This window comes from Biomphalaria glabrata, chromosome 1 (genome assembly GCF_947242115.1).
Source record: "Biomphalaria glabrata chromosome 1, xgBioGlab47.1, whole genome shotgun sequence".
NCBI classification, from domain to species: domain Eukaryota; kingdom Metazoa; phylum Mollusca; class Gastropoda; family Planorbidae; genus Biomphalaria; species Biomphalaria glabrata.
The window spans coordinates 50,756,051-50,781,490 of record NC_074711.1 but is presented as its reverse complement, the minus strand read 5'-3'; the positions used below and the strand labels follow the sequence as shown (position 1 = coordinate 50,781,490).

Here is a 25,440-nt window from a genome sequence, read left to right as displayed (position 1 = left end):
AAAATGAAGGGTGTGTTAATAACTTCAAAAGGAAGGATGTGCTAATATTATATGATATTACGTCATTGTTTTTTGTTTATGTTTTGTGCGAAAGCAAAAGGATTAGATGGAAATAAAAATAGAGTTTCCATTGGATTGAGGAAAGATGAATAGAGGGGTAATAACTCGAGAGTGAAGTTTAATTCTGAAATTATAGACGCCAAACCCGAATAATGGACTATTCTAGCATTATTAAGAATAACTTTTGGATCTGTTATACTCGATTCTGTAAATTTTGCTTCAAGGTTAATTAGTGTAGCCATAAAATACTCGCCATTTAGAAAAATTATTAGTAAAGGTAACAAGGTACCTGGAATTCGCTGTATATCGTGCAGTTTTATTCGTGGCAACAAAGTTTAAAATGTAAAACTAACTTTAAAAAAAACTTTGATCTCTGTGGGAAAAAATATTTTTAAAATGTCAACAAAGTCAACGTACTGATAGACCTAGATTTAGGTTTAGTCTTTGTGATAAATTTTTAATCCGTAAATGTTGAAAAAAAAAAGACACCCGTTGACACTATTTGTCAATCAAATATATTAATTTATATATTTACAAATAAATTTCGGACACCCATTTGGGGGCCCCCCCTGGGTGGGGGCCCGGGGGGATTTTAAATTTCTCCCCCCCTCCCCCCCCTTAGTTACGCCACTGTTTACGAACCAGGACCTAATGGCTAAGAAACTAAGCACCCATTGATGATCAAGATATTAGTGCGCGTGCGTAGATGTTTCTAAAAGGATCTATACAGAAAAGAAGCGATAATATTTTTGTAAAAGTCGTAGGTTACTTCCGGGCTTCATTTTGTGACTCTTTCTTTGATGTGTTTTGATCGATACTATCTCTGTAAATGACTAAATGCCTTGCAGTACTCCTTCTTTTATTTCTTAGAGCTAGATCTACTTTGAGACAGACTGTGGTCACGTGTCTCATTAGATGTAGAGCAATGCCAGAGAATACATTACTTTACACAGACCGGTAAAATAGTTTATGAACTGTTTTGTTTTTCCAGGAACCTTTTAAAGTGAATTAAGAAAACATTAGAAAACATAAGAATTATATGTAAGTCTTTGTTACGGTCGACTCTTCTGTCGCCCTATAGGCCTAGTATGTATTATTGAACTAGTGAACTATTACATGCACAGAACGAACAGATAGTGAACTAGTGAACTATTACATGCACAGAACGAACAGATATTGATCTAGTGAACTATTACATGCACAGAACGAACAGATATTGATCTAGTGAACTATTACATGCACAGAACGAACAGATATTGATCTAGTGAACTATTACATGCACAGAACGAACAGATATTGATCTAGTGAACTATTACATGCACAGAACGAACAGATATTGATCTAGTGAACTATTACATGCACAGAACGAACAGATATTGATCTAGTGAACTATTACATGCACAGAACGAACAGATAGTGAACTAGTGAACTATTACATGCACAGAACGAACAGATAGTGAACTAGTGAACTATTACATGCACAGAACGAACAGATAGTGAACTAGTGAACTATTACATGCACAGAACGAACAGATAGTGAACTAGTGAACTATTACATGCACAGAACGAACAGATATTGATCTAGTGAACTATTACATGCACAGAACGAACAGATAGTGATCTAGTGAACTATTACATGCACAGAACGAACAGATAGTGAACTAGTGAACTATTAAATACACAGAACGAACAGATAGTGAACTAGTGAACTATTACATGCACAGAACGAACAGATAGTGAACTAGTGAACTATTACATGCACAGAACGAACAGATAGTGAACTAGTGAACTATTACATACACAGAATGAACAGATAGTGAACTAGTGAACTATTACATGCACAGAACGAACAGATAGTGAACTAGTGAACTATTACATGCACAGAACGAACAGATAGTGAACTAGTGAACTATTACATGCACAGAACGAACAGATAGTGAACTAGTGAACTATTACATGCACAGAACGAACAGATAGTGAAATGATGACGTATAAGCTTTAGTACAAATCTATATTTCATAATTAGACAAAAAATCACTCAAACATCTTCTCTTCAATAGTATGATAGCCTACTGGGCCTACTCCTAGACATCTTCTCTTCAATAGTATTATAGCCTACTGGGCCTACTCCTAGACATCTTCTCTTCAATAGTATGATAGCCTACTCCTAGACATCTTCTCTTCAATAGTGTGATAGCCTACTCATAGACATATTCTCTTCAATAGTGTGATAGCCTACTCCTAGATATCTTCTCTTCAATAGTATGACAGCCTACTCCTAGACATCTTCTCTTCAATAGTGTGATAGCCTACTGGGCCTACTCCTAGACATCTTCTCTTCAATAGTGTGATAGCCTACTCCTAGACATCTTCTCTTCAATAGTGTGATAGCCTACTCCTAGACATCTTCTCTTCAATAGTGTGATAGCCTACTCCTAGACATCTTCTCTTCAATAGTGTGATAGCCTACTCCTAGACATCTTCTCTTCAATAGTGTGATAGCCTACTCCTAGACATCTTCTCTTCAATAGTATGATAGCCTACTCCTAGACATATTCTCTTCAATAGTATGATAACCTACTCCTAGACATCTTCTCTTCAATAGTATGATAGCCTACTCCTAGACATCTTCTCTTCAATAGTATGATAGCCTACTCCTAGACATCTTCTCTTCAATAGTGTGATAGCCTACTCCTAGACATCTTCTCTTCAATAGTGTGATAGCCTACTCCTAGACATCTTCTCTTCAATAGTATGATAGCCTACTCCTAGACATCTTCTCTTCAATAGTGTGATAGCCTACTCCTAGACATCTTCTCTTCAATAGTGTGATAGCCTACTCCTAGACATCTTCTCTTCAATAGTGTGATAGCCTACTCCTAGACCTACTAGTACATTTCTCTAACGGGGACTGAACTCGACTTTCGTAGTTCTATTTTTCCTGACTCCAGCTACCCCTTTGCCTGACCTCCCTTGATGTCTCCCGTCATGCTCCCCTACCCTAGCATTCTCTATTGTATGGGCAACTAGTTGTCTCCCCACTGTCCCCCCCCCCCCCCATTGTACAGATGACTTCTGCTACATGGCTACATAGAATGTTTCTAACCGCTAACAATGGCAGTAACAGCCCATTCATTTATTATGTAGATCTAGAATCTATGATTTCATATTTTGTTAAAATATAGGCCTATCTCTAGAATGAAAAGGTTTCATTTATTATGTAGAGTCAGAATTTGTCAAGCGTAGCCGGGTGGGGGTGGGGGTTCGGGGCTCAACATCCCTTCCGAATTTGTTGCTCTTTATTTTTTTCTTGGAGGAGAGAATTGAATGTTTAACCAAAACTTGCTCCAGCGTTGCCATGGGTGATTTAAGTTAAACTCCCCCTTTTTCTATACAATGTAAAAGCAGACTAGTCAACGAATTCCATGAGGGCAGCCAAAATGGGAAGGGGGGTGAGTTTAGCCCCCTCCTGAGGGTTTTATGTTTACAATACATTCTTTAGGAGGTTTAAGCCCCTCTTCAATAAAAAAAAAAGCTCAAACGAACGACAGTCACCTAATTCCACGAACGTAGCCTGTGAGGGTTTGGAGGTTAAAACCCCCGTCTTCAATATAAAACTAAAGCTACATACACTCACCGAATTCTTTGAGCGTAGCCAAGGGGTTTGAGTTTAAAACCCCCCTCCAAAGGTTTTTGAGGTTTTGAACCCCTTCTTCAATATAAGACTAAAGCTTTGATGTTAAACTCCTCTTTTTTTTGATAATTTTTTTTAAAGCAAATTAAAGTCACCAAATTCCATGAACATAGCCATGGGGGGGGGTAGGTTTTGAGTTTAACCACCCTCACCCCCACCCCGGCCATAAAAACCTAAAGTGAAAATACAGTCTCTAAATTACATACATGTAGTCTTATATATTTAAAAAGTCAAACTCTCTTAAAAAGTAAAAAGCAAAGGTAAGCTAAAGTACATAAAAGTAGCTAACCCCAGGCCCAAACACACTTTAAACAACAACAACAAAAAAAAACAATAACAACAATAAACAAACTAATGGATAACTAGTCACCAAATTCCATGACCGTCAGCGGCGGCCTTTGCAGAACGCGGGGGCCCTGGGCAAGTGTCATATGCGGGGCCCTAAGCCTATATATAACGTACTACATCAAGCTAACGGGTTCCTTCCCTTTAACACTATAGACCCTATTTTTATAACTAAACAATAGAGTACCTTACGTAGGTACTGTACTATTGGCCTTTCACCTATTACCTACTGTATTATAATTTCGTCTTTTAAGGTTAATAAACGTAATAAATAATTCAGAAACATTTCACATGAAAAATCAACAAACAAGATAATAACAATCTCTGCTAAGCTGGAGTCGGAAAGTAACTATTAATTACAAAGGAGAACCAAAACACTTGCAACAACCAAATAGATACTTAAACGGTCAGAGACGGATTCATTCACGGAACTATCCTGGCTTGTCGCTTTGCACTAATAATAATTTTTTTATAGCGCGCAGGATTGGCGTTTTCCATATTGAATGACACCCCGAAATGACAATTTTTGTCCGTATATTTCAGGAGATTTGTATGGGTTTTCAAAAGATTTTGATAATTTCGGATACTTCCAGGACTTTTTCGTATATTTTGCAATTTCAGGAGATTTCCAGGAGCTCCTGGTAAATCAGGAAATCTGTTATAAGTTATAAAATGATTTAATTTAATAATTTACACCTAGAATTAGGACGGGTCCAATGAAAGTGTGGGGCCCACTCTGGTCGCATAGGTTGCAGTGGCCTAAGGCCGGCCCTGCAAAATAGCGGCGTATGCTACGCTGTGGGTCGACTAGTATGCATCTTCTCTCCCGATGCGCTGTCCTAGTGCCGAAGCCAAATGGATTTTCTTTAAGAACAAGCTAGGCGATTGGCGCTAAAGTTGTCTCATGAAGTTCACAGATCCAACTTTGCCGAAAGGCTATACCAGGGGTTTTCAAAATAAATATGTTTTTAAATGTTATGTTTTAAGTATTTGTTTTTCCACGATCACTCAATGTATATGCACAGTAGCATATTGTGAAACAAATGAATACGTCTTCGCCATACTTTCTGGATGCTGATTGGCCGAAATGACAGTATGAGCACATTCAACTGATTGGCCGAAATGACAGTATGAGCACATTCAACTGATTGGCCGAAATGACAGTATGAGCACATTCAACTGGTTGGCCGAAATGACAGTATGAGCACATTCAACTGATTGGCCGAAATGACAGTATGGGCACATTCAACTGATTGGCCGAAATGACAGTATGAGCACATTCAACTGGTTGGCCGAAATGACAGTATGAGCACATTCAACTGGTTGGCCGAAATGACAGTATGAGCACATTCAACTGGTTGGCCGAAATGACAGTATGAGCACATTCAACTGGTTGGCCGAAATGACAGTATGAGCACATTCAACTGGTTGGCCGAAATGACAGTATGAGCACATTCAACTGGTTGGCCGAAATGACAGTATGAGTACATTCAACTGGTTGGCCAAAATGACAGTATGAGCACATTCAACTGGTTGGCCGAAATGACAGTATGAGCACATTCAACTGGTTGGCCGAAATGACAGTATGAGCACATTCAACTGGTTGGCCGAAATGACAGTATGAGCACATTCAACTGGTTGGCCGAAATGACAGTATGAGCACATTCAACTGGTTGGCCGAAATGACAGTATGAGCACATTCAACTGGTTCAATCCAGACCAATCGTTATAGCAGGCCTCAACACTGACCTGCCACGTCACAACATGTGTAGACCAATACTGGTCGTAACCATAAATAGTGTACATGTTAGAAATTACCGCGGACATTTAATGTCTCGGAAAGTATCCCCCTCGAAAGTCAAGAAAACGCTATAATTCTTTATTAATTTTCATAAAAAAATAAATGTGTCAAAAGTTGTATTTATGTTACAACAATATAAATGACCCATGACTTTTCCGTGTAGCCCTACAACTGGTTTAAACTTGATCACTACATGTTTTCCTATTTTAATCCGATTTTTGTTTGATGCAAAGACGAACTGTTAAAAAATGAAAGCCTTGTAGAATCAATTGAACGGTATTTGAAACCAAAAATGTCATATTAAGAACTTTCATGGTAATTGGTATCATATAGATGCCGGGAAGGCTTCAAAAATATGAGTTACAAGTCCTAGTAATTGAAAACTGATCTGTATTGCGAAGCTGAGGGGGACAAGGAAATTTACGATCACGGGGCCCCCCTCAAGCACGGGGCCTGGCGGGTTGCTCTACTTGCAACCCCTAAGGACGCTACTGATGACCGTAGCCAAATGGTTCTAGATGTTAAAATCTTCCTTTCAAAAAAACATTACATTCCATGAGCGTAGCCACTAAAAAACTAAAGGAAAAGTACACTCAACAAATTCCATGAGTGTAGCCGAAATGAGTTTTGTGGTAAGCCTTCCCTCCCTCCACTAAAAAACTAAAGCTAAACTCTAGATACCAATTTCTACCAGTCGCTGGGCTCCATTAACATAGCTAATTTGAAATTGGACTTACAATTTTTTAAATAGAAGAATATCAGGATAATGCACTGTAGACACCTCAGAATAGGCGTTTTTTTAAGTTTCGAATGCCGGAAATTGAGCTTTGCAAGGTAGGAGTGTCTAGGGTCGCTCCCCTAACACCAAAAAAAAAAAAACCCAACTATTCCAGGGTACAAATAAATTCTGAAAAAATGAAGGGACTGAATGTAGTGAATAACTACGTGTATAATAATAAGGCTTGCACTGGACTTGTGTATATAGGCCTATATATATATATTGGGGGTGGGGGTGAAATCATCATAATGATTTCCCCACCCCACCCCACAAACCTTGTCCATGCCCATGGAATTTGTAAAATGTAAAATCTTTTAAAACATTAAATTTTTTGACTTCATTTGATGGCGGCCTCGTGTTGGGATATTCGCTTCGAATAGTCGTAAAGATGGTACTGAGTTTGCAGCTATCAGCTGCTGTTTCGGGCGTCTTAGAAGTTTGGATTTGGACGTAATACTCTTCATTTCCGAATAAACGTCCGAAAATTAAATCAACCCAAACATCTTCAAATTTCAACCCAAACGTTTTAAAACTTCAACCGTTACCTGACCATTTTGTACCATTTCTTCTACAGCAAGTGGATTTCCGTGGAGAGAACAATAAAAGCTTTAGTCGCTTTCTGGCTGCTGGTGCTATGCACTGTCAAAATTCCTTTCTTGGGTTGGAAGTTTAAAATTTCAACCCCAACATCTTTCAACTAGAATCTAATTATCAATTTCTCTAGTTGATGGCATTAGATTAAAATCTGTTTTATTATTGTTACAATATCATAACATACTTTGGATTACAAAGCATCATTGTACAAAAGAACGCTTTGGACTGGGCTAGAGAAGCTGCGATCCCTGGATAAAAACATTGAAAAATGATCAATTCAGCCAAGACTGGTCCAAGCGTGCGAGAGATATGAGCATTACCTTGGTAGAAGCGACTATGCAAAGGTAATTCAACTGCTTCCTAGTGGATTACATTGGGAATGCATTCCGTTCCTCAAAGCGAGAGGGCTCAGGCAGGGATTGCGGTTTATTCATATCAACCTTTCTCTCACGGAATCTGGCGGTGACATAACTGTAGGCCTAATATTAAGAAATTCACAGAAGTGTCGGCCTCTTTAGTGTTAATGAACTGGAAAAGGGCTGATACCCCGACAAATACTAAAACAGATTATATATTTAATCTTAAAAACAAAACATATGCTTTCATCTATTTTGAGTATGATACAGACTAAGATTTTTAATAGCGCTTTTAGTTTTTGATATCTGAAAGACACACAGATAACACAAAATCAAAACAGCTTTTCACTTATTCATGTAAATGTTGTTTGTTTTTTCTGTTAGGACTTGAAGTAGATGGACATCCTGGACAGTGCGCTTGTTGTTGAAGAAAAGATAGACGAATTGAACGAGACTGTATCCATATTGGACGATGAAGCGGTCATGATCATGCACAGGATATTTGTCTGGGTCGTCAGTCTTTACATTCCCATCATCATGAGCACCAATACGCTCGTTTTCTGGGGCATCGTCCTGTACCCGGGCTTCTATACTAGCAACAACATGCTCCTGGTCAGCCTGGCCTGTGCCGACTTCCTGATGGGAGGTTTCTGTCTGCCGCTTTACATCCTGTGCTATTCCAGGCCGACAAGGGAAATTATTGCCAATAACAAATACGCCTGTCTGACTCGGTTATCATCCGTGACTCTCACGGTAGGTGGCTCCATCGTCTCTTTACTGATGATCACTATCGACCGTTACCTGGCCATTCTGTACCCTTTCTTATACAGCAAGTGGATCTCCGTGGAGCGAACTATTAAAGCTATCGTCGCTATGTGGCTGCTGGTGCTATGCATTGCCATAATTCCTTTCTTGGGTTGGAACAATTATGACTACGAGATTAAGGACCCACACAGACGCTGCAACTTTTACATCACTGTACCTTGGCATTACGTCCTGTGGGCCAACATCGTGACCAGCCAAAGCTGCATCCTCTTGTCTGCTGCCCTTAATGGTCACATTATCTATGTTGTCAGAAAACAAATTATTTGGTTCAGGGCTCAGAAAAGCAGGTGGTCGAAAGAACAGAGCAGACACTTCGAGCAACGCGTCAACAGTGTGAAGATCACCGTGACCTTAATGGTCCTGTTTATAATCCTTTGGTTTCCTTACCTCATGATTGCCCCGTTAAAACTGAATCACGTTTTTAGCCCCGAAAATATCGAAGTCGCTAAGTGCATTACTTTACTGATCAGTTTCGCTAACTCATTAGTGAATGCCCCTATCTATGCCATACTTAGAGTGGAATATAGAGCCGTGTATAGGCGAATGTTGACTACTTCGCCAATGCAATGGAAATCAGAGTTAAGGAACCTGTACAGATTAAAACATTCGGTTCCAAAAAAAAGAAAAAAGAAATCTTCAACACTTTTGAGTAATAAAGAAAATCCAAGATCATAGAGTAACATTTGTTGTATTCTTTTTTTTTAGCGGCCCCCGTAGGGGGAAAAGCCGCTATTAGGTCTGTACAAAATGTCCGTCTGTCACACTCAGATCTAAAAAAAACTAGAAGAGAAATGATAATCTTATTTCACCATGCCTGTGGCTTGCAAAGTTTAGGTGCAACGGCTACTTTTAGTTTTCTAAATGCAAACCGTTTAGTTTATAAAGTTAATACTCTGGGGACCGCCTCTGAGTTTGTGTTGTCACACACTCTCTTTATAATATTGTTTTTTTTTTGTTTTTTTTTTTGTATTTGTCTTAATTTGTATTTGATCATTTCGATTGCACATTAAGAATACTCGAATGTTCTAAACCATGTCTTACAATCTGTTTACTAGCATGAAAATAATTTAAGCAATTAATAGGATCGTTTTAAAGATAGTCCTATTCCTAATGTTTCATGTATTTCCCAAACACAACGAGGATAAACAGTTGGCTGGAAAACTTGAAAATGAAGAAATTGAATTGATAAAAAACTTGCTGAAATAGAAAGCCAAATAAAGTATTTGTGAAAAGTGTGTGTATTGAATGAGTCGAAAGAAACAAAAATCTGATCATTATTTTAGATCGCAGTGGTCCATAGCTTTACGATTTCTCTTCTGAATGCATTGTATAACAACTCCGATATACACAGTAAACATTGATTAAGACAACATAATAATTCAAACAACAGATACATACAAATAGTCTATAATAGTAATCAGTGCTTTTTTTTACTGACAGTAAACACCGGTACGGCGTACCGGCACCTTTTTCAATGTGGGGAAAAAAATATTACTTTTCTTGTATTTTAACGTTTATTGTGAATTTATTAGTAGTTAAAAGTTAGGCAATCCATCACTAAATACCGGCACCTATTTTTTTTTTACAAAAAAAAAGCACTGCTAGTAATATATAAATAAATAATCAATATGCACCTAATAAATTCATCAGATTATGTTGATAAATCACCGAGAGAATGAGTTTTATCTGCATGAGAATGCAGTGCAATTATTGTACACTGACGTTAAATACAACTTTTCCTTTTATAATAGAACATTGTTTGAGTAGATACAAAACAAACACGAAATAAAAATAGTGAGTTATAAATATATTTAGACAGAGGAGGCCCCATGGTCGTATGATATACCCTAAGGCTGTCGTCATCATGGTCCCCAGTTCGAACACTACTTGCCTCCATCCACTGCAAGATGTCTGGACATGGGAGTGATATTGTTTATGTCTGGACATGGGAGTGATATTGTTTATGTCTGGACATAGAAGTGATATTGTGTATGTCTGGACATAGAAGTGATATTGTGTATGTCTGGACATGGGAGTGATATTGTGTATGTCTGGACAGAGAAGTGATATTGTGTATGTCTGGACATAGAAGTGATATTGTGTATGTCTGGACATAGAAGTGATATTGTGTATGTCTGGACATGGAAGTGATATTGTTTATGTCTGGACATGGAAGTGATATTGTTTATGTCTGGACATGGAAGTGATATTGTTTATGTCTTAAGGAACATTGAAACGTATAAGACAATGTACAAACGGATGAATCAAAAAGTAAATATGTTTGTAAATAATTAAAGAAACATAAACATGAATAAAAAAAGTAAAGATGTATGTCAATAGATGAGAAAACATAAACATGAATAAAAAAAAAGTAAAGATGTATGTCAATAGATGAGAAAACATAAACATGAATAAAAAAAAGTAAAGATGTATGTCAATAGATGAGAAAACATAAACATGAATAAAAAAAAAGGTAAAGGTGTATGTCAATAGATGAGAAAACATAAACATGAATTAAAAAAAGTAAAGATGTATGTCAATAGATAAGAAAAAATAAACATGAATTTAAAAAAAGTGATAATTTTTCGACAACTGAACGTATGCGTACTTGAGTCTACTTAAGGCTGGCAGGCTGGTTAGCTATATGATCAACTAACATACTTTTTAGCTCTCAAAATGATGTATCTGTTACAATGAAATTAAACGGCTCACTCTCATTCTCTCTCTCACACACAAACATTATTTCTCCCTACATATCGTATAAGACTTTTGATTTGATTTGTAACGACCCGCTTTATAACGCCCACCGTGCCTGAAACGCACAACTGCATTTTGTTCCACGATTTTTAATAACACGTACATTCCCCCCCCCCCGGTCCAAAACAAAAAAGTTAGTCATATGTATCACTCTTCGACGTTTCTTCGGCTTCTCAGTTCAATATTTAATATTGTCTATGCTGCTTTTCGACCGCCCTCCAGACACACACAAACGCTTTTACATTTTCTGGCCCAGGATTTTTTTTCGGGGGGGGGGGTAGGGGAGGGGGTCTCCCCCCCGACCCCCCCCCCCCCCAGCCCGCGAAATTTTTTTTTATATGTATTTATGTGTGCTTATATATATTCTTTGTTACATTCTGAACCTTCATTCTTTCGGAAGACGTTTATTGTGCCCCAGAAAAGGTTCTTCCATGAGTTAGTGGGAAAATTGTAGATTCCCCGCCATTACTAGCAAGGGGGTGTATGAGCTATGAGCTCCCCCAGCGCGGGGCGAAGCCCCGCCGCCAAGCACTATTTCTGATATTGAAAGCCAACAAAATGCATATTCTGAGGTATCTACACTGCATTTTCCTGCTATTAAAAAGTTTTATTTCAAAAACTTAATGTGCTATTTACTGACTTAGACCCTCCCGCGCAGTTCTGCGCATTTGCCGTCAAGCTATTTCCATAAAGTTGTAGATCTCCCGCCACTACTAGCAAAGGGGTCTGCTGTTTCCATAAAAATCTGTCACTGGTAATGTCTGGAGCCTCTTCCCACCTGCCATGAGGACCTCCATGAATGTGTGGCGTCATGTTGTACTAGGATATCATCTCAACTCTTCTTATGCGTAATTCTTTTTGTCGGATAACATGTCCCTCAAACCTCATGCGACGCTCTCTCACAATCTTACTATGGGGTCGACTCCCAGTTCGGCATAAGATTTCCTTGATTTGGACCCGATCTCTATAACTGACTCCTAAAATCTGTCTTAGCCATCTTTGTTGAGCCACACTTAGTGTTTTTCAATTTCGGCAGATGACTATTCACTGCACTTTATTAATGGAGCCCGGCCACTGGTAAAAATGTGTAGTCTCTCTCGAATACGCTCTTGGAATTAAGTGACTGTAGTTTGCTTTAGATTTTATTTCGAAAAGGGAAGTTTTATCGTCAAAATCATCTGTTGGGGGTTTTCCACCTCCAAATGCTCTGTAGGGGGATCTTAAACTCAAAAATCATCTGGAGGGGTTTTAAACTTTAAAAAAAAGCCATCTGTAGGAGAGGGGTTTAAACTCAAAACCCACGATTGGATTGGCTACGCTCAAATAAATTTAGTGTGTAATTTGCTTTTTTTTTTTTATATTGAAGAGGTATTTTTAGCATCAAACCCCCCTGAAAGGGGGTTTCAACTCAAAACCCCTTTTGGCAACATTCATAGCATTTTGAGTGAGTAATTTGCTTTTTTCTTACACTGAAGATGTATTTTTTTAGCTTCAACCCCCCTGGCGGGGGTTTAAACTCAAAACCCCTTTTTTCATAGATTTTAGAGTGAGTAATTTGCTTTTATTTATATTGAAGAGGTACTTTTTAGCTTCAAACTCCCCTGGAGGGGAGTTTAAACTCAAAACCCTTTTGACTACACTCATAACATTTTGAGTTTATAATTTGCTTTGTTTTTATTTTTAAAGAGGTATTTTTTTCCTTCAAACCCCGCTGAAGTGGGGTTTAAACTCAAAACTGAGTCAAAACCCATTTAGCTACTCTCATAACATTTTCAGTGTGTAATTTGCTTTTTTTGTGCTCTTGGAATTTGGGGATTTTCGTTTGCATTTTTTTTTGTTTTGTTTTATAGAAGAGGGAGATTTAACTGCAAAAACCCCAGGTAGGGGGTTTTAAACTCAAACCCCCCTGGTAGAGGTTTTAAACTCGAACCCCCCTGGTAGGGGGTTTTAAACTTAAAACACCCTTGGTTGTGTTGGGGCAAGTGATGGTTTAGTATTAAAATATCACCTAAAATAAACAAAATCAAAGCAAAAAATCAGTCACTAAATTCCGATCCCCCCCCCCCGCAGGGGGATGATTTCATTTCCGGGGGGGGGGGGGGGAATTGAACCCCCAAACCCCCCCCCCTGGCTACGCCCATGATATATATATATATATATATATATTTAGTATTAAACTTGGATAAAATTCGAATTTTTTTTTACACTCCTAATTGAGGGACAACAAGAGTTAGCAATTTCTGAAACTAATTTTACGAATATTTTTTACAATTTTGTTTTTGTCTTTTTTTACATAACAACATTACACCACAAACGTACAGTTCTACTTAATGTGAAGTATTTAACTGTATACACCCGTGCATGATTTTCCGGACCTGTGGAACTAGCTTACTAGTTCTTATCCTTGTGACTTCTGTCAAATAACAGTCAGTCAGCATCGACCTGTTCTTACACTTGTTTATTTTCAAACAATACACAATGCTTATTCACAGTGAATGATGACCCAAATATTGTGAAATCTTAGCAGCAAAGTTTTTAAAAAAGTGGAAATTCAGCTTTGGCACCCATAAAACTCACGCGGAAGAACCGACTGCAATGGAACTCCAGGTCATAATTTGCTTCGAAGTATGTCCTCTCGAGATTAATAAACGTTTGCCATAAATGGTGAGCTGAAAGTTTTGAAAACTGGTTCCAAGTTCTTGCTTTCAAATTTCAAAATCAAGGAAACCAAATAAGTCTTGTACTTTTTAACCATTTCACTAGAAATAGTTTCACCTTTGCGCAAAGGAAAATGACAAAAGCTGATTCACTTGCCTGCCTGGAGAAATTGGGAAGCTTTGTTTAAAAAGGTTTAACAGGCATACACTTGAAAACAATCCGCTGTAATAGTGCCGATGAAAAACATGAAGTCTGTTTTTCGCTCTTCATTAGAAATATTAGCAACAAGGTCACAGTCAATGCCTTTCAAGGGTCAATCAAACAAGAGATCTAATAATCTTCTCTATACCTTGCCCATGCTAAGCCAGCAGATTCTGTTGTGGTATCGAACATCGGAATGTTTAGTTTTCAAATCTTCAAGTAGGGTCCTACTTCTCGGAACTGCCTGTGGTTAAGACTCCTTGCTCTAATAAATTTTATCACTGAAATAATTGGGTCAATAATAAGTTTGATAGTCAATGCAGCTTAACGCTAACTTTTCCTATTTAGAGTTTATGGTTGGGATATTGTTCTTAAATTTTTTTAAAACTATTTTTCTTTCTGTCAAAGCACGGGCTCCGTCCGTTGTTACACTTGCCATATTGTTCCAACTCAACACTTTCAACCCAGTTCTTCATAAATGCTGGCCTGAGTTTGTGTCTTTGACTGACGTAACGAGGTATTGCCGATAAGAATAGTCTTCGTTGACTTTAAACTTTTTAGAATGACATGTAGAGACATTGTTTCTTATCATATTCATCATTAGTGATAAGTATCAGAAGTTTCAATAATATATATAAAGAAATATTTAAAATATTTTTAATATATTTGCATTTTTTATATATATTATTTGTGGGCACACCTGATTTCCGTAGTGTTCGCGGGCCGCAAAAGACAATCCGGCGGGCCGCATGTGGCCCGCGAGTCATAATTTGCCCACCCCTAGACTATATGATAGGGTCCCCGGGTCCAAAAAAGTTTGAGAATCTCTGTTCTAAGACAACTGACGGATAAAGTTAAAGACATGAGAATGCTTTATTAATAATATTTATAATTTTGTGTATACACAATAGTGCATCAAATTTTGTTTTCTAAATGTAATTATGTAATTTTAACATTCAGATCAATTGTATCCGGTTTATAGGACAAAATGAACAACGCTGGGTAAATGTCAAATTAGGATAATGATCAAGTACACCATTTCATTGCAATACAAGTAGATCTAGATTTATAATCTAGAAATGCTCAATATTCATAGGTTTACTAAATGCTAAAAGCTAGGTGGTTAAAGGATCTATTGGTTGCGTCGTTTTAGAGGTTAGGATTTTCTTTTTATTAGGCTACGAGTCAAGTAGGACTATGAATGAGAGTCGTCATAGATTAGATCTAGAATTGTAGAATCTAAATTTATTCTAGAAAAGTTAAGATCTAGATATATCAAATGATTAATGTGAGCTAGATATAAACCTTTATTGTAATAACCTATGATATTTAGACTAATTGTAAATCTAGATGTATTTTCTAAGTAAGTAACTTGCCTTAGCTGACATAGAAGAGAGCACCTGGTTGCATGCGGCCTCAGAACGAGAAAGCTGGAGATCACTCACAAAGGCCGCGGGATACACATTTGAGACCAAAAGAAAATCCGCTGCCGAGGACAGACGTAGACGGCGAATAGAAAACCTAAATCGACCATCTGCAGACAATGGTTATGCTTGCCATGCTTGTGCCAAAATATGTAGGTCACAGCTGGGGCTGCGCAGCGACGGAAAATACTGCATTCCTCACTAATCTTCGGACTCGAAGACAAGCTTTATTATTATTGATCTTTTAGATTTGGGGATTATTGATAATAAAGCTGGTAATATTAAGTTTATATCATCGGCTATTTGTTCGATTAATTGGTTTACTGGTATGTTACCAACAACCTCCGACACCAACCGCCTTCGTTAACCTTTTTCACCAACCTCCTTCATATGTCTATTCAAATGTGTGCGTGTTTTGGGGAGGATTTTTAAAAATAAAGTCCCTTTTTTTTGTTGTTGTCTTTTTATTTTTCCTAAATAGAAAAAAAGCTGCTTGAATGCGAGTGTTAGTGTGTACAAATGTATCAAAAAAGAAAAGAAATCAATAATTGTTTGGTGCATATTTCGACGCTGTGGACACTAAAAAAGTATTCTTTAATGTCAAACGCAATCATTAGCAGAAATTATAAAAAGGAGCGAGGATTAATCGTTTTCATTCTACCGCCCCTCCCCTTTCCAGACAGAGTTTATGTAATTTCAAATGAATTTATCATACTTATTTTAAGAAAGACTTTGCTTTGGAAAAGTTAGAATTCAAACGAAAATGTTCAGTCTAAGAGTCACGATTGAGTTTTAATCTCAAATCATGTTTTACTACTCGCCTTTTTCCAACCTTTACTCAATCTAATATTTTTCTAGTTCACTTTGGGACTAGAACTCACAATTTATGCTTGAATTTTATTGAATATTATTTATCAAATACTTTTTTTTCGGCGGCGTTCCTCAAAGCCTTAATCTAAATATGTGGGGTATCTGATCTTTTCAAGGAAGAAATCGGTTTTATTTGCAATGTTTTAAGGGCTTATAATTTATACTAGAATATTTTTCAAGTACAACATTATTCAAAAGGTTCTTTTTTAATAGGATGAATAATGAACTTTAAATAAGGAGAATGTAGATGATTAGTGAGCTGTAGTTGTCAGGAGAAGGCGTTTCTGCAGTGAAAAATGCAAGAAAATGCTTTTTGGCGTTGGGGTTTCGCCCCGAACTCCACACTCCATGAGCTGTAGATGTCAAGATAATGCGTTTCTGCAGTGAAGAATGCAAGAAAACGCTTTTGTTTTTTTTTTCGCCGAAGGTTGAGAAATACTGCTTTTTTTATTCTCATATATATATACATATTACATATACATATATATAATATATATATAGAGATAGATAGATAGATAGATAGATAGATAGATAGATAGATAGATAAGATAGATATGATATAAATGCTGTACGCACGTTTATGAATAGGTTTAGGGTTTACTGGGCGTAGGGTTAGGGTTTGGAAAAGAATCCCCCCCCCCCACTCCAAAGTTCTGGATCCGCCCATGGGACCTTGTGATATGACCATTAAGTTTCAGCTTACGTTTTTTTGACAGTAGTTAGCAGGTCATCGCATGGCATTACTGCCGTTATCAACCTGTTTCTAATCTCTTTGTTTCTGATTGGTCTTAATGGGGATACCAAGAATCCTTTGCATCCCAATTCCATTGTTAGAATCCTCCTCTCTAGTTTTGCATTTAGCGTCCAAGATTTGCAAACACAAGAATGTGGCCATGGAGCGCATTAGTCTGGTTTTGATGTGGAGGGTTTTGTTGTAAATCTCTGCGTCTTGAGTAAACTATATTGAAACAGAAGCTCAAACTAACTAACAGTTGAACACAGGGGAAAGCCAACAATAAAATGATACTATCAAGAGTCATGTCAGTTCATAAAATATAATTCGTCAATGAAGGGAATTCGTCTGCGTCGTCGCTAAAAAATTCCACAATGGACAAAATTGACTGCCTCCAAAGACGCTAACAAACCTAAACCTAAACCTAAACCTAAACCTAAATCTATCTAGTCTTTGTTTTTATTATGACGTTATTGTCGCTACGCTTTTAAACCAAACCCCAAGATATCGTATAGGAATTCTTACTTTTAACCGACAAATACCTTGTTGTAAACTAACTTAGCCTTACAATGATGCAGGTTTTACTAATGTACAACAGAGATCTTGTTTAGATGTTCATAATCGATTAGCCTATGAATGTATGATAACACATTTAACTATTTCCACATTTCGCCTCTTCTATTACAGAGAATCTTGACAAACTAATTCTAAGACACGATGGGTATAAGAACAGGCTGTTACCGAATCAGCTGGTTCAATACCTGACCTTGAACAATGCCAACCTCAGATGCGTAGTCTAAACTTGTGTCAGAGGGGGTCAAGCTAAAAGATTTGCTACCAAATGAGCTTCTGTTAGTGAATGTTGATTGTTGCACAAAGACAATTTACTGCATAGCTTCAGATCGTTCTAGACGTTAACCAGCCCAGCTTTTGTAGTCCATTGGCAAAGCAGCAATCAAAAACTTTCTTGCAAGAGAGCTGACATGGCCAGATTTTATGTCTACACTTTTAACCAACAAAACCAAACTAACGAAACTAACGCAGATCTACACTCTCTGCACAGGGCGATCTACAGTGCAGGTTTAACTCTAACTCCCTTTTATTTGTTTGTCAATATATTCTTCCTAACTGGGTTATTAATGCAACACAGTCGTGACTCATCAACCCATATCATGTTTTTCCTTAGTCTGTGCTTTGCTGACATGATTCCAGCGGTCATATGCATTCCATTTACATCCATAGCCCACGAAAAGTTTCCCTCAGATCGCGGGCTTTGCTATCTATGGCTAGCTTCAACCAGCACCTACGCCCTAGCAGCTTTCTACTCCTTACTTCTAATGACCATCGACCGTTACATGTCAGTTCTTTTTCCTTTGCTGTACCGGAAGTGGGTCAACGTAGGGCGCGAGCATGTAGTGATCGTGTGTGTATGGATCTACATTTTTATTCTGGCTTGCCTACCTTTGTTGCTGACTCCCTCGAAGCCAGTGCAGCCAGATTCTCACTGTGACTACTACTTTGCTACTCCCAAGGGATTTTTAAAATTTGCCGTGTTTGTGCCTTTGAGTTTTAGCGTTTTTATGTCTATGGTCATGAACCTTCATCTCTTCTGCAAGTATAAAAAGATAACTGTGGTAGATGTGTTTGAAATAAATACTAGTCCCTGGGCGGCAGAGCACACTCTCTGTTATCTGGAGCATTACGCAAGTACTGCGACTACACAAGTCCTGATCTTAGTTTACTTACTGTTGTGGACGCCTTTCGTCATTTCATCCATTTACATCTACAGAAACAACTTACCACTGATTAAGATCGCCACCCTGATGGACACCTCAAAAACCATTGGATTTTTGTCGTCTTTTCTCAAAGTCCCGATCTTCTTGTATTACAACGTATACTACCGCTGTGTGTTCAAGATAATGCTAACAACCAACCCTTCTCATTGGCGTGATCAGTTTCAGTTTTTACCTTACAAGTGGAAGAGAAGGCGAGCCATAAATATTGCTAATAAGGAAGACTTTGACTTTTAGTGTAGGCTGTTTGTATTCTGAAGTGCTGTAACAGATTCGCGCCATCTGCTACCCTACATTTGTTGGACAGGAGGAAGCAATATTCTGGAGCATTCAGTTCCTTACAAACATTCAACTGAACTCGAATGTTGACATCGGAACAAGAGGTAACAGGAGAGTCCCCCTCCCATGCAACTTCATTCTGTCTAAGAGTGACTCACACTATGTTTCCATTCAATAAAGGCCTAGCGAATATCTTGACAGTTGTATGTCTTTTCATTCATTTTAAAAAATCAAAGAAATATTAACTTATACAAACACCACTTGCTTAACATAAAAAATTAGCATGAAATCTACCTCAAACTAAACCTATGATTCTGTCGAGCTGCGTATTCTTAGTATTTCAACTGATCACATTTGCTGCTACGTTTTTTTTCGACTCCCTGCCCCTTGACCTAATTTGATGTCTTACATTTCCAGAATTGATCCCTTTGATTTCCCAGATCCTATTATGGGCTTCAGCTATGCCAAAGTGTAGGATGCGTTCTGGTTTTTCAGTGAAACTTAAAGAGATGTTTAATTATTTCCGACATGTATGTTCTAGAATCTAGATGGACCCGCTCACAAACCTAAGACATCTCAAACTGAACAGTTCGGGGGGAGGAGTGGTAATAGAGATCTCTTGAGAGAATCTGTATAGGCCTACTAGGTCAGAAACTGAGATATTCTTAGGCTCGTAGAGTTATTTGCCGTTTTTTTTTAAAGCTAAATGAAAAGAACAGCAATTTATTCCTACAACTAGGTGGGAAAATTGTGTTGGTTATTGCAACAAACGAAGCTGAACATCACAACCCAAGATGACCAGAAACAGGCAAAATAGTTTTGAAAAATCATTTTATTAAAAACAAAGCTTGTCTAAAGGGGAAGAGCTTCGCCCTTAAAACTATATCAATAATGTACAAGTTATTTTCCTTATTCGATTTTTAAAAGAAATTGGGTATTTAGTTGATTGATTTATGTTTGTTAGGTACAATAAATATTAAGTTTCCACTTGATCGGAGAATGCGTAATAAAGATATAGCGTCACAATTATTTAAGGGACTAAACCTAACTAATGAAGTCGTATCTGTGAATACTGAAGGATTAGTTTCCCTTGTTGGTATCAAACAAAATAATAAATTACCAGTAATCAATTGACTAATTGGTTACTTTTTGTGTATTGATTCGTGTCTTGTCTTTGGCAATGAATAATTGTGCGAAGTTTCAACTTGATCCGCGAATTGGTGTGGGAGAAATAACGTGTACATGCTTTTAAAAAGACATACAGAGTGAGTTGATATAAGCTTTGTAAAAATGGCTCTTCTAGGGCAAGGAAGTTAAGCAAGTTAAATACGATACATCAGACCGTGTGACAGACTAAGCCATTGGTTGCTGCTATAGAGACTGACGTACTCTGGCATCGTTAGCTCGATGTGGCCTACCTACGTGTCCATCCATTAGGCCAGAGATTCTTTGAACAATTGTCATTGTTTTAGTGTTTTAGTGGCACTTTCATTATATAGACATATAGAACTAGAACGCTTAAGGCATGCATGTCAAACACGGCGTTCGGGGGCCACATGACCACTTTGCATGCGGCCCGCTTGGCCACCTTAAAAATTATAAAAATAATGTTAAACTATTACGCTGGAAAATAAGAGATGACAAGCTACTTGAATTGAAAAATAGTATTAGTTAAACTGAACAACGAGAGTGAGTCTGAAATGAAAGCAAGCTACATTTTGTCAATCTTAATTGTAAGCCATAGCAAATCATTTAGTGAAGGGAATTTTATGCAGGAGTGTGTCGTTAAAGTTGCGCAAGTAATTTGTCCAGAAAATGTGAAAGCATTCAAAGAAATAGCGTTAACTAGGAACACTGTGGCAGATAGAATAAATGATATGTCAGTCAACTTGCGTGGACAATTAAAGAACAAAATAGTTGATTTTGAATTATTTTCATTGACTCTGTATATACAGAGTCAACTGGTATAACGGGTGTAGCACAGTTGGCTATATTCATAAGGGCTTGTGACAGGAATTTTAAGATACACGAGGAGCTACTTGAGCTCTGTTCTATGCATACCACCACAACAAAGGAGGATGTTTTTTGAGAAATTACAGGAGGTGATATTGAAGTATTATTTACTTTTGGTAAAGCTAGCTAGTCTAACAACGGATTGTGCACCAACCATGAAATGAATTGGTTTGGATGCAAAGCTACTTGCAAAAATAAGAGAGACTGATGCTAATTTAAAATTGTCTCATTTTCAGTGCACCATTCACCAAAAAATATTCTGGCAAAGCAATTACAGTTTCAACATATCATAATTTCAGTAGTTCTCTTTAAATTATCGCCAATTTTCTGGATGACATTGGACACGAATTTGATTGTGTTCCCTACTACACAGAAGTCCGCTGGGTATCATGTCATAAAGTATTAAAGAGATTTTTTGCACTGCGTGAGGAAATTGTATTTTTTCTGAACATGAAATGTGAACCTGTTGAACATTTCCAAACTGACGAATGGGTTCAGGATTTGGCATTTGCATCTCACTGGTCACCTGCAAGTCTTGAATTTGAAACTTCAAAGTAAAGACAAAATTGTCATAACTGCGTGTGATGATGTGAAGCGCTTTCAAGCAAAATTACGACTTTGGATAAAGCAAATATGGAGAGAAAATCGTGTGCACTTCTCAACGTGCCAGGAACTAAAAAGATTAAATACGGCTACATTTGGTAAAAATCCTTTCAATGTCTGTTTTCGTGACTTCGTTTCATACGAGCAAAAATTTTCGTTGTTTTTATCTCCATTTTCATTTGCTTATGAAAATGCTGCTGGTAATGTGCAACTAGAGCTGATAGAATAACAGTCAGATTCTTTGTTGAAAGCAAAGTATATAGAAGTGGCTTTGCCAAAATTTTACAGTTACCTGAACGGTACGTTGAATTGCTGAAATCTGCAGCCAGAATAATAGCTATGTTTGCAAGCACTGATCTCTGTGAGCAGTTCTTTTCCATAATGAAAGCTACAAAAACACCTCCCCGTTCGAGATTATCTGATCACAATTTGTCATCAGTGATGAAAGTGTCAGTGGCAAACAAACTTCAACCCGACATTAATAAACGTGTTTCCTAGAAAATATTTCAAGCATCAGGACAAAGAAAATAATGCGCAATCATAGTAATTTTTTTAAATTGCCAAATTGTACTACAATTTAGCTAAGGGACAGGTATGCCATTAATGATTGTATTCTATTGTATTGTTTCTAATTGACATATAACTAGTAGGCTGTTTGGCAACTGATTTTTGGCTGCGGCCCCTCAGGTCATAGTAAGTGTTATAAATAACTAGTGTTTTTCCTCCATGTGGCCAACGAGCTAGGAATTCTTTTCTCAGCGATACTGTTAAATTTCTGGAAAAATCGTTAGAGCCGTTTTAAAAATCGGCGTGCTAGTTCCTCCATCCACCCACCCAGAGGCGTAGTGAGAGGAGCAAGGGGGGCATAATGCACCCGGCGCCACCCTCAGGGGGGGGCGCCACACGCAGTTTATATTTCTGTGATGTTCATTGAAAATGGGAGAGGGGGCAAATATGTACCTTGCCCCGGGCGCACGTTTTGCTAAGTACGCCTCTGCACCCACCCTCCACATAGTTTTGACTTGATTAGAGGTAGGCCCCTATTGTAAAAAAAAAAGGGGGGGGGGGAGATCCGAACAAAAGCTATGAAATATTTAAATATTGAATTACGAAACCGAAGAAAAGTCAGCGATTGTATGTAAAATCATTTTTTAGGGTTGGTAACGGGGAACTCTATAATATCTCGCCAACGAAGACATTCACCAATCACAATTATTATTTAAGCAGTTTAACAAGTAACCTAATAGAAATTAGAGATAAAAGGCAAAAATTGCTTGAATACTCAGCCAAGAGATGCATACCGATTACTTCGACAGTTGAGCACAAACGATTCAGACACAACTTGTTGAATATGATGATAACTTTTAGGAAGGAACATTCACAACTCTATCAAGCCACTTTAGACGACATTCAAACACTTACTCATAGACACAAAGATGTAAGGCCTAAACGCTCAAATTCCTCATAAGGCAAGCTAATTGTGGGCCGGATTGTATGGTAATGCCAGGGCCGATAATGACCCCCAAGTCCGCCCCCTGTGCAAAAGTAATTTAGGCTCGATAGCACACGTTATCGAAGCCACACCACGAAGTGCCAAGACTGTGCTGAGAACTAGGATTTAAAAGATGCAAACATTGTTTCACAGGGCGACCTTTCTGAGTGTAAAAATTACAGAGGTAATGCTAAGCATAGTTGGAAAGATTTATGCAAGAGTACTACTAAAACGGAAGCAGATCTTATCAGAACAAGTATCTCCTGAGTCGCAGTATGGATTTAGAGCAGCTACAGGAGAAAAACAGAGAACAAAAGCAGCCTCTCTATATAGCTTTTATGACTTGATCATAAGCCGGATCTAACCATATTTAACGACGGAGTCAACAAAAAGCTAGCTGCGGCATTCATACTCACATTGACTACTGCGACGCAGTGCTAGCGGGTATACCCGATGACAAACTCGCCAAGCTGCAGCGAATCTATCCCAATGCTGCACGAATAGGTCCACGAAAAAGAAGACGAGATTCTGCTGCTGCTCTTTAGCTCACACTCCATTGGCTTCGAATCGAATACAAGGAGGCCATTCTTTGTCATCAGTGCATCTACAATAAAGAAATGCCCTTGTACCTTAGTGAACTGATCAATACATATATATATATAGTCGTTTTTGGCACTTCGGAACAATTTAGGCCGTGTCGTACCCATAATCCCCCATTTAGCCAACTGATCGCTCCATATGTCGCTCCCTGCAGGGCTCAACGCTTCTAGTGGTGCCACGTTACTTCCTCAAAAGTTTTGGAACTCAATCCCAGTTGATGTCAACTGAAACAACAGGTTACTTTAGCTCTCCTGTTTAGGTTTGTTGTGTTATCACACAGCGCCCAGAGCCTACATTACGTTTGTCAACAGCGCTCTATAAATTATTATTGACGGAAGCTGTATGTCTACAATTCAATTTTACTAAGACTGAAATTCTGGCAAACCCTTACGGTGATGCAGGAATTTACCTGGCATCAACTATTGCCAGAAAAATCAATGTAGACATTGAGGTGACAAAAAGAATTGGAAAAAGTTCAGCAGCAATGGTTGTCAATAGTAAGATTTAAAGTAGTGTCAGTAAAAGATGGTAGGCAAAATGTTCTAAAAATTTATTTTTTTTAAAGTTTAGAATTTTAAAATCTCTTTTGTGGAAGCCCCAGGATTCAGTAGCCCTACCTCAAATCTGGCTCTGATTACAGCTGATAGTCCTAAGGTCACAGAGGTTCCAACTTTGGAATCAGAAGCTAGTTGAGAGGCATGTCTTTCAAAAGAATGTTTTAGAAGTGTAGCTTTACCCCATTGACAAGCCTGTCTATTCTATAACAACTTTTCAAATCATAATATTTATGTATAATTCTATGCATGCACTTTCTGTCTATAGAGACAAAGGATATGCTCAGATGATTACTATACAAAAAAAATGAGAAAACACCTTGTGTAATTCCACAATTTACTAAAAGACCAATTGTTATGTAGATACAATGACTAATGTTTCCACCTCTTCCAGCAAGGCAGCTTTCTTCTCTTCCACAACATTCTGAAATCAAACATTAGAAGTGAAATAACAGATACATGAGTCTCCATAAAATTAACATTGCATACAAATACCTACTGACCTACACAAGTTATCATAGAATTGTTTATAGGAATGTTATATAGACCGTTTAGGCTCATGCCAGAAAGTTTTAAGTAACTTCAATACCCATGAATGATATACTGCACACACAAATGTATATCATTTAAATACAGTCTATGATGCCTAGTATTCAATCAGGATGATATATGTAGCTTAAGGATCTTCAGTTGTTCAATTTTTAAGTTAAATGTACTTTCTTGATACAAACCTTGGCTGCTGATATAATTTGTTTAGCACTCCGCTTAGAAAGATAGGGAACACAGGCTGTTAGATGTGGTATGTCTGCTGCAGCTATGAGGGTCACATTTTGATAGCCAGCAGCATAAAGCTGCTTGGCTCTAGCCTGGCAGAACAAATAGAGCTATTAGTTTGAGAATAATTGAAAAGATGTGAGTATTGACTGATCTCACATAACTATGACTAAGTTGCAATTTTTAGCGGCCCCCGAAAAGACGCTATTGGTTTAGTGTGGAATGTCTGTCCATTC

At 37.8% G+C, this 25,440-nt stretch overlaps 3 protein-coding genes across 12 annotated transcripts in view; 2 read left to right on the top strand and 1 right to left on the bottom strand.

The window, feature by feature from the left end:
* Positions 1-816: 816 nt before the first annotated feature.
* LOC106051860 (adenosine receptor A2b-like) lies at positions 817-9,614 on the top strand. Of its 2 annotated transcripts, none has more exons than XM_013207072.2 (2): positions 817-1,101; positions 8,013-9,614. In XM_013207072.2, the coding sequence occupies exon 2, from the start codon at positions 8,025-8,027 to the stop codon at positions 9,126-9,128; it is 1,104 nt and encodes a 367-aa protein (XP_013062526.2). In that variant the 5' UTR covers positions 817-1,101; positions 8,013-8,024; the 3' UTR covers positions 9,129-9,614. The 2 variants fall into 2 exon arrangements, with proteins under 2 accessions (XP_013062526.2, XP_013062523.2); XM_013207069.2 differs by having other exon boundaries at positions 817-1,017; positions 8,013-9,612.
* Positions 9,615-15,066: 5,452 nt separating this feature from the next.
* On the top strand, positions 15,067-19,366 carry LOC106069117 (glucose-dependent insulinotropic receptor-like). Of its 2 annotated transcripts, XM_056042137.1 has the most exons (3): positions 15,067-15,224; positions 16,577-16,790; positions 17,784-19,366. In XM_056042137.1, the coding sequence occupies exon 3, from the start codon at positions 18,080-18,082 to the stop codon at positions 19,124-19,126; it is 1,047 nt and encodes a 348-aa protein (XP_055898112.1). In that variant the 5' UTR covers positions 15,067-15,224; positions 16,577-16,790; positions 17,784-18,079; the 3' UTR covers positions 19,127-19,366. The 2 variants fall into 2 exon arrangements, with proteins under 2 accessions (XP_055898112.1, XP_055898106.1); XM_056042131.1 differs by lacking the exon at positions 16,577-16,790.
* Positions 19,367-24,750: 5,384 nt separating this feature from the next.
* LOC106069115 (helicase POLQ-like) overlaps positions 24,751-25,440 on the bottom strand; it is a 37,421-nt gene continuing 36,731 nt past the window's right edge. For all 8 annotated transcript variants that reach the window (XM_056042030.1, XM_056042038.1, XM_056042071.1 and 5 more), the window contains 2 exons: positions 25,162-25,296; positions 24,751-24,854 (listed from right to left, as the gene is read on the bottom strand). In XM_056042030.1, coding sequence (XP_055898005.1) covers positions 24,786-24,854; positions 25,162-25,296 — 204 coding nt within the window. In that variant the 3' untranslated portion in view covers positions 24,751-24,785. The remainder of the gene's footprint in view (positions 24,855-25,161; positions 25,297-25,440) is intronic.